Source organism: Solanum dulcamara, chromosome 11 (genome assembly GCF_947179165.1).
Source record: "Solanum dulcamara chromosome 11, daSolDulc1.2, whole genome shotgun sequence".
Classification (NCBI taxonomy): domain Eukaryota; kingdom Viridiplantae; phylum Streptophyta; class Magnoliopsida; order Solanales; family Solanaceae; genus Solanum; species Solanum dulcamara.
The window spans coordinates 51,398,500-51,413,074 of record NC_077247.1 but is presented as its reverse complement, the minus strand read 5'-3'; the positions used below and the strand labels follow the sequence as shown (position 1 = coordinate 51,413,074).

Below are 14,575 nucleotides of genomic sequence, written 5' to 3'. Positions count from 1 at the left end.
TCTTCATTTTTCACTAATATGTATGATTTCACTCTCTACCAAGAAGGCAGATGGATTAGTTTTTACATAATTTTTGGACTTTAGAGAGGATTGAATATTAAATAAAGTCTTAAAATTGTAGGAGACGTTGTTACGATAAAATATTGAGTTAATTATTTAATTAATCAAATTAATTCTCCAAAAAGGAGCACGGAGATGTTGTTGTTGAGGTGGGGGGTGGGGGGGGGGGGCGTCCGTTTCTTCAACTTTTTATGTAGTCTCCTTTTTACTACCTTTTTAAGAGAATTAAGTAGTAATAGATCCCTCGAATTTCACGTCCTCAACAAATAAAAGTGAAATATGGAAATCCATGGACATGTTTATTCCACGTTAGGAGAATCGACCGATAAAGTTCTTCTTTTTCTCAAATCAACTTTTGTCTATCTTTAATTTGTACATTGCTTTTGAAACATCTACCCTTTATTGAAATAACAAACCCTCCAATATCATGTGATGTAATAGTGAAATCGTTTCACCTTTAATTAGAAATTTCGAGTTCAAGTTCTGAATTTAAAAAAATCTTTAATCTAGTATATATACTTAGTGGCGGAGCTACATAGAATCTAAGAAATTGATTCATCCAAAACATTATTATTCGCAAATATGGCAAGACAAAAAATATGAGATTTTCTAGCACCACCATCGTCTATCAATTCAACCCAAACTATAAACAAAATAAAAAGCAAATAGCTACCTCAACAGATTGATGTGACATTAGAATAGAATTAGTTTTCATGATAATCATCATTAAAATTAATAGTATTTAGTACTAATAAGTATCAGAATATTTAATTTGTTAAATGTCAATTTTGATTGATATATTCTGATGGGATTTAGAGCAAAATGATGGTTTTGAAGGTAGGGAGTCAATTAGGCTTTGAGAAAAATTAGATAGGGCCACACATTGCTAGGAAAAGAAGAAATCCTAATGATCATCAAGTACAATGGACCACACAAGTGCTTAATTGAATTAATTTATCATAGTTTTCTACATAAATCAAGCTTTAATTATATTTGCCGACAAACTAAACTTCCTATAAAGTCCTTTGTTGACTTTTCTTTTTGCACTTCCCTTTTTTGTTTCGATCTCTTCGAAAAGCAAAATTTTCTAATTATAAATGAAGAAGTATGTATGGCTTCGCCACAACTTTTGTTGGTAAAGTAAAATTAAGGGTCATTTGGTTTGAATACAAGTTATGATGAAATTAGTTATGATAGATGAATTATGATGAAATTAGTTATACTGAGATTATTTCTTAGTGAATGTTTGATTTGTTATATTCAAAATAATATGCATTGCATAAATTTTAATAATAAGTTGTTTGTTTATAAAAAGACCCTTCACTTTATTTAGTTTTTTATGTTTTCTTTGCAAGCTTTACGTATTCAATATTCATTCTTAAAATAAAATTTTCATCTTCTTTACCTTAAATATTTTTATGTGTGCATTTTGATGATATCTGTATGTATTTACAATATAACTTTATTTTTATTTAATTTTAAAATAAAATTTTCATTTTAAGTTTGTTAAAATAAAAAAAGGATTTATGAGAAGTCAAAATATGAATAAACATAAGAAGTAGTCAAATAAATTTATAAATAAAAATTTTATTATGTAGTGTAATTTTCGGAAAAGGGCCTGAAATGTCTTCGAACTATTGAAAATGGTACAAAAATACTCATTATCCATCTATTGGGCCTAAAATGTCATTTTCATTAAAGAAAATCTCATTTTTTGACCTAAAGGTGGATGTCAATGACATTTTAGGCCTAATAGATGGATGAGAGACATTTTTGTACCATGCTCAATAGTTCGAGTGCATTTTAGGCCCTTTCAATAAAATTTTAAATAAATAATTTGAATAATTTTTTAAACACGTGGTGGTCATCTACTGGTTACAATTTAATTATTTAAAATTAATTACAAATCAAAATTTATTTAACAGAATTTTAACTAAATAATTTTTTTAAATAGTGGCGTTCATCTATTGTTTACAATTTAATTATTTAAAATTAATTATAAATTAAAATTTATTTAACAGAATTTTAATTAAATAATTTGAATAATTTTTTTAAACACGTGGCGACCATTTACTGTTTACAATTTAATTACTTAAAATTAATTATAAATCAAAATTTATTTAACATAATTTTAATTGAATAATTTTTTAAAATACGCGGTGGCCATCTATTGGTTACAATCTAATTATTTGAAATTAATAATAAATAAAAATTTATTTAACAGAATTTTAATTAAATAATTTGAATAATTTTTGTAAAAAATACGATCTATCAATTACAATTTAATTATTTAAAATTAAGTATAAATAAAAATTTATTTAACAGAATTTTAATTAAATAATTTGAATAATTTTTTAAAAAAATATGACGGCCATCTGTCAATTACAATTTAATTATTTAAAATTAATTATAAATCAAAATTTATTTAACAGAATTTTAATTAGGGAAAAGGACCTAAAATGCTCCTGAACTATTAAAAATGGTACAAAAATGCCCCTCATTCATCTATTGGGCTTAAAATGCCCTTTTCCGTTAAAAAAAGTCATTTTTAGACCTAAAGGTTGATGTCAAGGGCATTTTAGGCTCAATAAATGGATGAGGGGCATCTTTGTACCATTTTTAATAGTTTGAGAGCATTTTATACCCTTTTCCGTGTAGTTTTTTAATAGAAAAATATGAAGAATTATCATAAAAATAAGGAGTGAATGTTGGTATATATGGTATTAAAAATAATGTAAATATATATGAATGTGATAAAATGAGGAACATTTAAAGGGATATATTCGTCATTTACCTATTTTATTTCGGGATAAGTTATCGCGAGATTAGTATACCACCCAAAAGGAGGGATAATTTATCCCAATATTATTTATTAATCACGAGATAAATTATCCCAAACTTGTCAATCAAACACAACTTAAACGCCACTATAACTTAATTTTGAGATTATTTTGTGTTATCATTCACACCAAACGACCCCATACTTCATTAGTCCCACTAGCCTACCTATTCAGCAATAATGAATTGGTTCTTTGTTCTATTTTACTTGTTATATTCATTACAAAAATGATTTAAAATAATTATTGTATCCAGTTGAGTGTGCGTAAACTGGTTCTAACACCATTGTTATAAAAGTAATACTTATTGTTTCTTTGAAACCAAGAGAGAATTGATCTCTTTTTTCCAGTTTTACCCTTACTCTCCTAAATGTGGTGAAAGAAAGAAGCAATAAAATGGTTCTCCGATTCTTTTGTTTCTTTTTAGTTGTCACAATTTTTTTTTTAGAGACAAACGATATGAACTTTGATTAATATTTTAAGATGTATTTTTCATTATATTAATATGAAAAAAATTATAATTTGTAGTATTTTTCGTATAATTTTTAAATATCTAATTTTTATTTTGAACTATCAAATTAATGTAATCTAATTTAGCTTTGAAATTTAGTCAAATTGACTATCGAAAAACACAATATGACAACTTAAAAATAACGGAGGGTTAATAAAAATATTTTTTTATTAATACAAGGGATGTGGAAATATATGAGAACGGAGGGTACAAATTAAATTACTTCTGATTCGAATGGTGGTTAGCTATGGAGCATCAGATTTTGTTGTCCCAAAATTGACTTTTAATCCTTTTTTTCAAAAAATAAAATAAAATTGGGATCAAGACAGAAATTGACAACCACAAAAAAAAATCAAGCTAAATATTTAGGTAATTGTCTGAGTAAATTATAAGTTGCAGCTTAGTTTCATCTTCACTGATATACGTTGGTTGATTCGTTCGGTGAATTAATCGCACTCTAAAGCAGAGATTGAATTTCGGAATTAAACTACTTGAATTGAATGTAATTTTTTTAATCTTAATTAGATATTTTAAAATTGAATTTAAAAGAATCTTATAGAGATCTAGTTCAATCGCCTTTAGGTAATGCAAATTCGAATTGAATTAATCCGGCGAAAAACAAATAATAAACAATGGCTTAGAAACGAAAAGAATCAACTTTTATTTTATAATTTTCTTCAAAGTGACGCACTTTTCTTGAAGGTTTGATTAAACCAAAAGGTTTGAGAGTAGAATTTAAAATTTCTACTTCAATCAATAAATTAAACTATAATAACTAGCTTAAGAAAGATAATTTAGCTAGGTAAGACGATGTTTAATTTGTTTGAAAAAAGTCCATATTAAGGGTGTGTTTGGTACGAAGGAAAATGTTTTTCGGAAAATATTTTCCTATTTTCTCATGTTTGGTTGACTTAAATATTTTGAAAAAGTGTTTTCCAAATCAACTTATTTTCCTCAAATTTAAGAAAAATGACTTCCCCCCCCCCCCCCCCCCCCCACACACTATAAAAAAAAAAAAATATTTCAAATTTTAAAATTTTCATTTTTTTACCCCATCCTATCCCGACCTCCATATCACCACCCTCCACTCTCCTCCCACACAAAAAAAAAATTTAAAATTATTTTTGATATATATTTTGAATTTTGAAAAATTTATTTTTTTACCCAATTTTTATCTCAACCCCCAATCAGCTCCTCCCACCTCACCCCCACCCCTACTCCTAGTCCCCACTCCCAAATACACCCTAAATGTCTAGCCACTGATATTTGTGGTGTTTTATCATTTTGACTAATTATAAGATATGCATCTAGAACAACGATTAATTTTCTAATTAAAAGATCATTTCAATAAGAAAGATTAAAGAAGAAAAGATTTCTTATGAATCTGCAATTATTCCTTCAGCAAACTACTTTGGGTTCCAATTAATTAAGCCTTCTTTAATGGGGTAAAGAAAATCATTTACACTCCTAAAAGCTTATACTAAACATTTGAAATAGCCACAGATTCAAAAGTCATAAAATATAACCAAATACTGAAATCAGGGATCATGAATTCCAAAATCATGACGGCATCCTAAATTTTTTATATTGTCATGGTCAGGACTTAGGAGTGTTCACGCTAAAGTCTAAACTTAAAAATAATTTAAAAAGACACTTTTTGTTTTGGTTATAAATTTAAAAGTCAACAAAATTTGATTTGTTTTGGTTATAAATTTAAATATCAACAGAATTTAATTTATTTTGATTTTAATCAAATATAATCAAAAAATTAAATCAAATTGATATATGAATCTTTTGCACTCATGACAATTGAATTTTTGTTTGCATAGATGGATGTTCTTTGATCCTTTATTAATTCTAAGTATATAAAGGGATTTTACGAGTTGGATAAGAGGTTTTGATTAGAGTAGGTCAGATTCAATATTTTCTTAATTTTTTGGCTTTAAGAAAAAATCAAACGTCACATTATTAAAAAATTACTGAATATATTACTTTCAGCTTAAATCATCTTTGAGTAAAATAATAAAAAATAAATAATCTTTTTAATATATAAAACTAAATAAATTTTGTTCACGTATTTTAAATAGTTAAGTAATTGTTTAGAGGTCATAAAAAAATTTAAAAAGCATTTTCTTTTGCTATTGCACCTTTCACTTACAAAAATACAAATTGTGTTTGGATCTTTTTTCCAAGTAAATATAGTCAAATTAATTAAACTTTGCAATCCTCTATTAGAAAAATATTTAATAAGCTACTTTTTATTCTTTTATGGTAATCTAATATGGTATAGATTACAAGAAAAGAAATTTAGTTATATCTATTCTATAATGTCTTTAATTATTCAGTAAGTTCTGTGACAAAATAATTTACTTGCCTTAAGCTTTTAATTTTCTTTCCAATTTTTTTTGGCCAGTGAATCCATATATCATTCATCTCAAATTAACTTATTTTCCATTTTTACCCAATTAATAGAGACAACAATCACCTTGTCTACACTATATATATCTCAATAGAGGTTGCAATGTTTTGTACAAGCTACAAATCTAAGTAGAGTTCTTCATAATCACAAATACACTCTAATTAAGACATGGCTATGATCAAAGCGGCATACACTTTGTTCTCCTTGGTGTTTGTGATTCTTCTCTCAATTGGTATGTCTCTCTTATATAATACGTACGCTTGTTATTGATGTTTCATGCATCGAATTGTTCTTATTTTTTCATATTCTATGAATTTTAACTCAAATTTTTGTATGTTTAATAGGTTTGCAAAGTGTGGATGCTTGGGGACCACCATGTAAAGTCAATAAGGATTGTGTCGTTTACTGTAATGTTCCCATTAGTAGAGGCACTGGAATATGCTTGGATGGACATTGCACATGTGAAGCTCTGAAAAAACAAGAATCCATCAGCAATGCTAGAAAATTTTTACATGACTAGGAATAGGAATCTATGAAAAAATTCTGATTTTTTTGTTTTTACTTTGATCCATGATTTAAATAATATATGATGACAAGAAATTTGATTTTTGATCGAGTAATTTTTTTGTTATGTTTGAAGAAAAAAAATCGATGAGAAATTAATAATTCATCAAAGTTAATTATCCATCGCCTTTTTAATTATGATAGTAATTTCTTTTCCCTCGACTCTCATGTGTGAGTTGAGTATTCGCGCAATTTCAGGAATAGGTTGACTTTCTTCATTAAGATGGAGTTGGTGTTCAGTGTACCCACCTACTCACTCGCGGAAGAGAAGAATAGATCCATTGATAAATTGAATTATTGATATTCTTGCGTAAAGTCTATTAATATTACAATAAAGACACATGTTACATTCGAATGGATCTATTAGATAAAAAGTTTCTCAAGTCCAAACATTTGTGTTTTTCTAACGTCTTGAAGCTAGCGTGAAATTAACTCAAATACCTATTAATTTAAGTAAATATCTAATATACTCTTGAATTTTATATGCCAATGTAATCAATAAAAGCAATTAAATTAAAGATTTTTAATATATAGTACGTATTATTTTGTCTCGGGGTAAATAGATACTTGGTTCAATTTTAATTAAATGAGTACACTTTGTAGTACTATTTTGTTTGCAGAAACAGTGTTCCCCTAACCTAAGTATAATTTTAAACCAAATATGAAAAAAATAGATAAATCAATTTGTTTCTTAAAAAATTATTATTATTTTTTTTAAAAAATAACCAGTCAAACATGAAGTTTTTTTAAAACATTTCCATACCCAATGGTAAACACACCATAAAAGTAAATTGAGTATCTTAAGCAAATACTTTACTTTTTTTGGCAGGAGCAAATACTTTACTAACAAATATATGAGATAAAAAAAATTGTAACTCTAATACTCCTTCTATCCCAAATTATGCTAGGACCTAATTTTCTTTATTAATTGGGAGCATAGATTTTTCTAAAATAATATTAATATTTATATTAATTTATATTCTAAATAGAAAATCTAATATAAACTGATCATATAGTAAATAATTCAATGTTGGTAAAAAGAGTTTAAGGAAATCGCAATGAAAGAAAAAATTGTTTGACTCATGTTTGATTGATCAAAGGATGTGCTAATTGGTACAAAGATTTTTCCCATATTTTTTTTTCCATGTTAGATTGGTATTTTCTCTAGAAAAAATTAAATTCCTTAAAAATAAAAAATATAACTTATCTATAATAGAAATAGGAAAAACAAATATTCATAAGTAACATTTCAACTGCTCCTCACCCATCCAATACCCCCTCCGTCCCCCTAAATTTGATAGATTACGATATCAGAATTCTTGAGATAATAGACTTTTGCTTACTTATCAAAAAGAAATTCACAGAAAAATAATTTCCTTTCTACCAAAGTCACTCTAAATAGTAACACCTCATAAAATGAGCATTATTTTGAATTAAAATCCCGAATACCTTTTCCTTTTTTTTATTTTTTATTTTTCTAAGAAACAAACAAATATCAATCTTCCTTAAAAAGAGAAATCAGCTTCCGAAATAGCAACTTAGCAAATGGCCAAATATGTTTGTTGAAGTTTAACTCGAAAAAAAATAAGTAAATAATTTTTATGATCAAACGCCCTGTTTAAAAAAGAAAAAATGTTCCAATGACACAGCTGATTAGATTGAGGACTAGTAACTAACTTCAAAAACCACATGTCAGAATTTCCCCGAGGCTTTAAATAATAATACAAATGTGTTAAATCAGTTGGAACAAGTAATGATATTAGGAAACTGAAAGAAGTGATCAAAGAATCAAAATTCAAATTTGTGAAACCATCTTTTAGTGACATTTATATTGTAATTTCTATGACAGAACAAGGTGAAAAAGGAAGCCTTCACACCTTAAAATCCTATTGGATCAGCAGAAACAAGACATAAACCCTATGTAATCCATAGCCCAAGGGGTCTCTCTCATTGTCAAACAGAGTAACCTTTCTTGGACCTTTGGAACCTCTCAGGCTAGTAGTATTGCAAGCCATTAATCAGATTCAACATTCATCAACTTTACAATAGCCTGCTTAGCGTTTTGATAAGCATTTTCAAATTGCGCCTAGTAGCTTCATCGCCAGTGAATCCCAAAATGTCGGAGCTAATGCTCTGCACAACATGACAAATGATGAATCACAAAGCATGAAAGTGCTTTGACATGTTAGAATGACTATTACCACACAGGAAATTACCTCAACATTCTTCAAAGTGAAGACCAGCGTATATATGGACTTTCGTATCAATTCAGTGTTCTCAGGAGTCATGACTGTGGAGTGCACTCTCCTGCAATTTGGTTCATAAAACACCATAAACAGATATTATGGTTTTTTCCATGCCTAAAGCAAACAGCAACAGAAGCAACCTCAAAGTAGATGCATAACTTAGGGATCACCTAGAAGAGTTACAAGCTTTTGAGCTCTGCTTTTGATGTCAATAAAAGGAAGTCACTATTGTTACAAGGAAATTAGAAATCTGTAGCCCTTTTCTGTATCACGTGTCGACCAGGAAAGCATCTAATGGTGTCTAGAAGAGCAGTGGTCTATGACGTGGATACAAGCAAGGGTTCAATCCCAAGCAGAGACAAAAATTAGGTGATTTCTTCCCATCTTCCTAAGCCTCGGTAGGCAGTGTTACCCGGAGCCTGCAATGGTGGACCTTGACGACTATTACTGAATCTTTATTTTCTCTTGTTCACATGGCTGAGACTATAACATGGCTTAAAGATGGTCTTTTGAAGCCCTGACGACATTCTGTAGACCAGGGTCTAGTAGCATTGGATGGCCAAGTTTGGAAATCTTTTATTAACATCTGTATTAAGTGGGTACTTGCATAATTGTGCAGATGAATTGTGTAAGGACTTCCAAATGCATATGTAAAGGTTTTAGGCTAATTGACCTATCAACTAAAAAGGTTTGGTTGGATGCTTAGATTCCTTCACACGGTACTAAAGCCAGCGTTCCCTAAGAACATTCTTTTTTCTTATTTGTTCTTTTGGTATATCTTTTCTAAGAGCATACTCACATTCATATGTTCGACTAAAAGTTCAATGCAAAAGAAAATCAGTTACACATGAGGAAAGCTAAGTTGCACGGACTCTTCAATTTTGACGCCGCACCCGTGTCTGATTCTCCAAAAATACACTACTTTTAGACACCCATTGACATTTTTGAAGAGTCCGAGCAATATAGGCAGAAAGGTGTTGAGTTATACAAGTGCCCCAAATAAGTTGGAAAAGCTTTCAAAGAGGTTTATAAAGGTCTAGGACTACTTCACCTTGCCTTAAGATATGGGAGAGTTATCAGATACTTTCACATGTAGCAATTCTAAAATACCTATTAAATAAACATATGAGACTGGTGGAGAGAGATGTGCAAGTCAAGGATGGGAGAAACAAAGTGAAAGAACAAGCATTTCAAAGCACAAAACTCCTCTTCTAGAAGGTCAGTAAATATGTGTCAATTGAGTTTTGCTGCAGAATTGCAAAAGGATCTTCACAGTTGAAAATAGGATTTCTCTAGAAAAGAAGCTACCATAAGTTACTGACTCACCTTATATCCTCAGATGCTAGGGCCAGACTTCGGGTTAAACTCTCAACTTCCTTCAGTAAGCCACTATCGCGAACATCAGCTAGCATAGGTTGGACATCCTCAGCCATGGCTTGAATCTGAGGTGTCACTACATCAAAGGTACAATGTTCATACATGAGAATATACTAAATACCTACAAGGAACACATAAATTTCTCAAGCAGCATAATAGGATGAGTGCAATCGTATGCCCAACATTGGCCGCTGATTCGGTTCTCCCCTCCCCCTCTATAAATGGTCCTATAGCTTGATACTGATGAATGTGGCACAAATATTGCAGAAGTACTTACTACTCACAGTTTTACACTAACCACCAAACATCTGACAAACAAATAATAGTTGTACATTTGCTTTCGACATATTATTTAGAATATGCACTACATGTAGTGTACTGAATGATCATCAATAACTCCAAACTGGGTTAGACCAAATTTTGTCAAGACCGAAGCATTTTTCTACTAGCAGAAATGGTTGCATGAAGCATGCGATGTTAGTTTTTGACAGAATTCTTGAACAAATACACATACTAGAACTAATAACAGTCAAACAAACTTATTAAACTAATCTCGTATTATGAAGCACTTGTTTAATAGTTTCACTGTGTTCAAAACAAGATATTCTAAATTCAATTCAGTTTTTCATGAACATCTAACAACTAAATCCTTCATAAAAAGAATTGCAAAGCAATCAAGTAAATCTTGTCTCAGTTGTCTGACAATCCATTCGCACTTCTCCTCTGCCCGGGTCAGATACTTGGGGTATAATATAATTTGGGTTTGCCCAATCTAATGACACTCTCTGCACTTCCAGAAACATATTAACTTCACAAGCTCTTTTAACTAAGAGTTCTTCAAAACTAAGTGTTATCCAACTTACAAATTTCATCACAGTGAAACATTGACGCCAATGCTCTTCCTGCAGATGCTGACAAAGAGGATCAAGTCCACAACATTCTAGTACAACTCACACATCACGCACTACACTTTTATAGGGTGTAGACGTGTAGAACATATTGCTTTGGCGGAAAGAACTAAAAGTTGGGATGCGTGATTTAACCTAAGCTTAAGACAGCAATGTTTCTAAAAATGTTCGCACACCTGACACTTAGTCTTTAAAGCAAAAATACATAATGAATTTCTTATTATAAAAGACGTTATGAATTATAAATAGAGAAGAGCAGAACTTCAACAAGTTTAATAATTGCATAACTATTATAAGCTAAGAGTACAGAAGTTAAATTCACTCTTTTTGTCAGATGTCCTTCTTCTTTTCCCCTTGAAATTAAACATCATCCATGCAAAAAGAAAAAATGGGAGGTGAATAAATGTAAAATGCATCAGACCTTTGTAAGCAGCGGCCGTGCCTCCTCAACGACATTTAGAGCTCTCTGAGCCAAAGCATAGGTATTCGACAAACCAATTTCTTCTGCTTCACGGCCAAGACGTGTGAATATCCCAACCAATGCATCTAGACTAACCCCTTGTTGTCCCTTTATCTTTTGCCTGTCGCAAATTATCAGACCCTCCTTAACACAATCTGGATCCAGAGGCCCTGCGGAAGGTATTGGGATTGGATCTCGTGGTGTGATATCAATCATGGTTTCCATGATAAGACCAGATTGGTTCACCTCAACTAAGGAGTTTCGAGGAATGATTATCTTATCATCTTCAACCTATAAGCACATAATCAATATTTAAGATCAAAAAGCATACAGAAGCAACTATGGAACAACTACTTATAAGTTTTAATAAATATAAGCAAAATAGTGAAAGTGTTCAGCAAATATACATGCTACTCACCTCAACAACAGCTTCAACATTTCTCAAGGAAGGATTAACTCGAATCACATTACCAATACTTACTCCTCTGATTCTAACAGGTGTGCCAGTGCAAATGCCACAAGCTTGCTCAAACTCAAGCACAGCTAAATACTTCCTGAACCTAGACCGCAGCTGAAACCCTCTCAACCAAGCCAAGCTGAGTGCCAACAACACCGTACCCGAAACAATAAACAACCCAACCCCACCTTCCCAGATGCTCCTTTTTCCAAACCCAAAATCACTCAATGGACGCATAGTTCGCCTCCAAATATTCCTGGGAACATCTAAAATAACAGAAAGCGGACCTTTGTGCTCGGAAGATGACCCGGATTGTTGCTCTTGTTCTTGAGTATGACCCGTATTTGCAGACATTGCTTTCACAGTAAAGATTTGATTTTTAGGCCTGATTGGTGTTTTTCTACACAGAAAACGATCACCCAACACATTTCTTCTATTGGGTATGATGGGAAACAGAGTAGAATTTGTTGATACATGGACTAAAGCATTTCCAGCCATCATCTACTTTTCTTGTCTTGTCTTTCCTAAGTTATGCAATTTTTCTTGTCCTATATACAAAATTGAGCTGGGGAAAATTGACAATAGAGATTGAAGATCAACAAAATGGTAGCATATTGGCTGGTTCAAGCTGGAAGCAACCCTAGCGCAGATCAACGACCGACTGAATCTGTTGAACTATCAACACTGAGGAGAGTGGAAGGGAAATGGGCTGGGCTGATAAAGGCTGAAGAGATCTTGTAGGCCCATGTGAGACAGATTAGATGTTCTGGGCCTTTATAGCATGGCTCATTCACCTAAAAAGTGTCTTATTTTAATTTTTTCAAACATATGCCAATAGAGGCATAAGCTCAACCTTTTCCCTCTAATTAATATTTAAAATTATCATCATTTCCCCAAAGACACAAAAGAAGTGAGACGGAAGAAACTTTAGCCTGCGCTAGGAGGAAAGAATGATACTTTTTCTACTTTAATTTTATGCCTTTTGCTTTAAAAGTCTTTTGGTTTTTAGTCTAGTGAATCTGAATGGGATTGAAAGAAGGTCTGTGTTAGTAACATTGAGGGTCGTTTGGTTTGAATACGGATAAGTTATGATGGGATAAGTTATGTTAGGATAAATTATGCTGAGATTTTTTCTTATTAAATGTTTGATTTGTTGTATTCAAAATAATTTGCTATGTATAAAATTTAAGAATAAATTATTTGTTTACAAAAATACCCTTCACTTTATTTAATTTTTTTTATATTTTTTTTGCAGGCTTTAATTATTCAATATTCATTCTTAAAATAAAACTTTCTTCTTTTTTAGTTTAAATATTTTTATGTGGCATTTCCATGATGTCCGTATGTATTTGAAAATAAAATTTTCTTCTTATTTAATTTTAAAATATAATTTACATTTTAAGTTTGTTAAATTAAAAAATAATTTATGAGAAATCAAAATATAAATAAATATAAGAATTAGTCAAATGATTTTATAAATAAAAATTATATTATATTGTGTAATTTTTAATAGAAAAAATATGAAGAATTATCATAAAAATAAGGAGTCAAGATTGTGAATGTTGTTATATATGGTATTAAAAATAATGTAAATATATATGAATTTGAAAAGTGAGGTATAAAAAAGATTTAAAGAGATATTTTTGTCATTTATCCATTTTATCCCGGGATAAGTTATCCCAAACTTGCCAACCAAACAACAAATTAAGTGTCACTATAATTTAATCACATCACTATCTGGTGTTATCCTTCGCACCAAACGACTCAGAGATATTGTTATCAGATAATATAACAAAAGACCTTTTTGGCTAATAAACTAAAAATAAAGGAATATTTTCGCCCTTCTTGCCTTTCCCCCAAAAAATAAAAAATCATCAAAACACTATTTATGTACTCTTATCTAGGGTGGATGTTCTGTTCGGTTCAGTTTTATCAAACTTCGATTTGATTTTTTTAACTTCGATTTGATTTTTAAAACGATTTCTTTGGGGTTGAAAGAAAAATAAAATAGAAAAAAATCAAAGTATAAGACAATTGACCCTTCAGAGCCGCCCAGTGATTTGGGCTTGGGACTTCAATGTTGTAGGTCTCAAGATCGAAATCCCTTGCTAGCGAAAGTAAGGAATTTGCCTTCTGCGTCAAGTTCGTCGCACCGAAATTGCCTAGCGGGTTACATGTCATGTGTGTTTGTGAGTTATTGTATAAGAGTGGGGGTTTTATTCTGTGCCCACTCAAAGGACAGTGACTGCGGATTTTTCTTGTCATAAAAATAAAGTATAGGACAATTAAAAATTTAAAAACATGTTAAGTAATGATGTGTCTCACAGTGGAGCACTTCTTAGATTTAAAAAGATCATATTTATCTCTGTCAAGAACATTGTATTTCCAACTTGTTGATACTTTAATTTGTTCGTGAATGATTTAATTACTAATTGATTTTTATTTTTTGGTTAAGAAAATGTCCATATATATATCGACAGTATATATATATATATATATATATATATTTAAAAAATAATAAAAATTTAATACTACAGTATATCGAAGTTTCAAGACCCTTACACCCTAACACCAAATTGAATAATCGAATTTTTGAAAGAAAAAAAACGAAGGAACACCAAACCAAACAATTAAAGAATCAAATTAATACGATTTGATTTTTCAATATTTATATCCACCAACTCTTATGTTCACCTTATATGACCCAATAGTATTTTTCTAGTATACGAATTAAGA

At 30.4% G+C, this 14,575-nt stretch overlaps 1 protein-coding gene across 1 annotated transcript; it reads right to left on the bottom strand.

The window, feature by feature from the left end:
• Positions 1-8,179: 8,179 nt before the first annotated feature.
• LOC129873677 (protein TRIGALACTOSYLDIACYLGLYCEROL 2, chloroplastic) lies at positions 8,180-12,637 on the bottom strand. Its single transcript, XM_055948813.1, has 5 exons — positions 11,801-12,637; positions 11,344-11,673; positions 9,964-10,079; positions 8,608-8,698; positions 8,180-8,524 (listed from the first exon to the last, which is right to left on the bottom strand). Exons 1-5 carry the CDS (start codon positions 12,338-12,340, stop codon positions 8,432-8,434), a joined length of 1,170 nt encoding a protein of 389 aa, XP_055804788.1. The 5' UTR covers positions 12,341-12,637; the 3' UTR covers positions 8,180-8,431.
• Positions 12,638-14,575: the final 1,938 nt, after the last annotated feature.

Coding starts and splice junctions, on each gene's coding strand:
- LOC129873677 (XM_055948813.1), bottom strand. CDS start 12,340: ATGATGGCTGGAAATGCTTTAGTCCATGTATCAACAAATTCTACTCTG. Junction 11,674..11,800: donor ATGTTGAAGCTGTTGTTGAG/GTGAGTAGCATG, acceptor ATGTGCTTATAG/GTTGAAGATGATAAGATAAT. Junction 10,080..11,343: donor CACGGCCGCTGCTTACAAAG/GTCTGATGCATT, acceptor GTGACACCTCAG/ATTCAAGCCATGGCTGAGGA.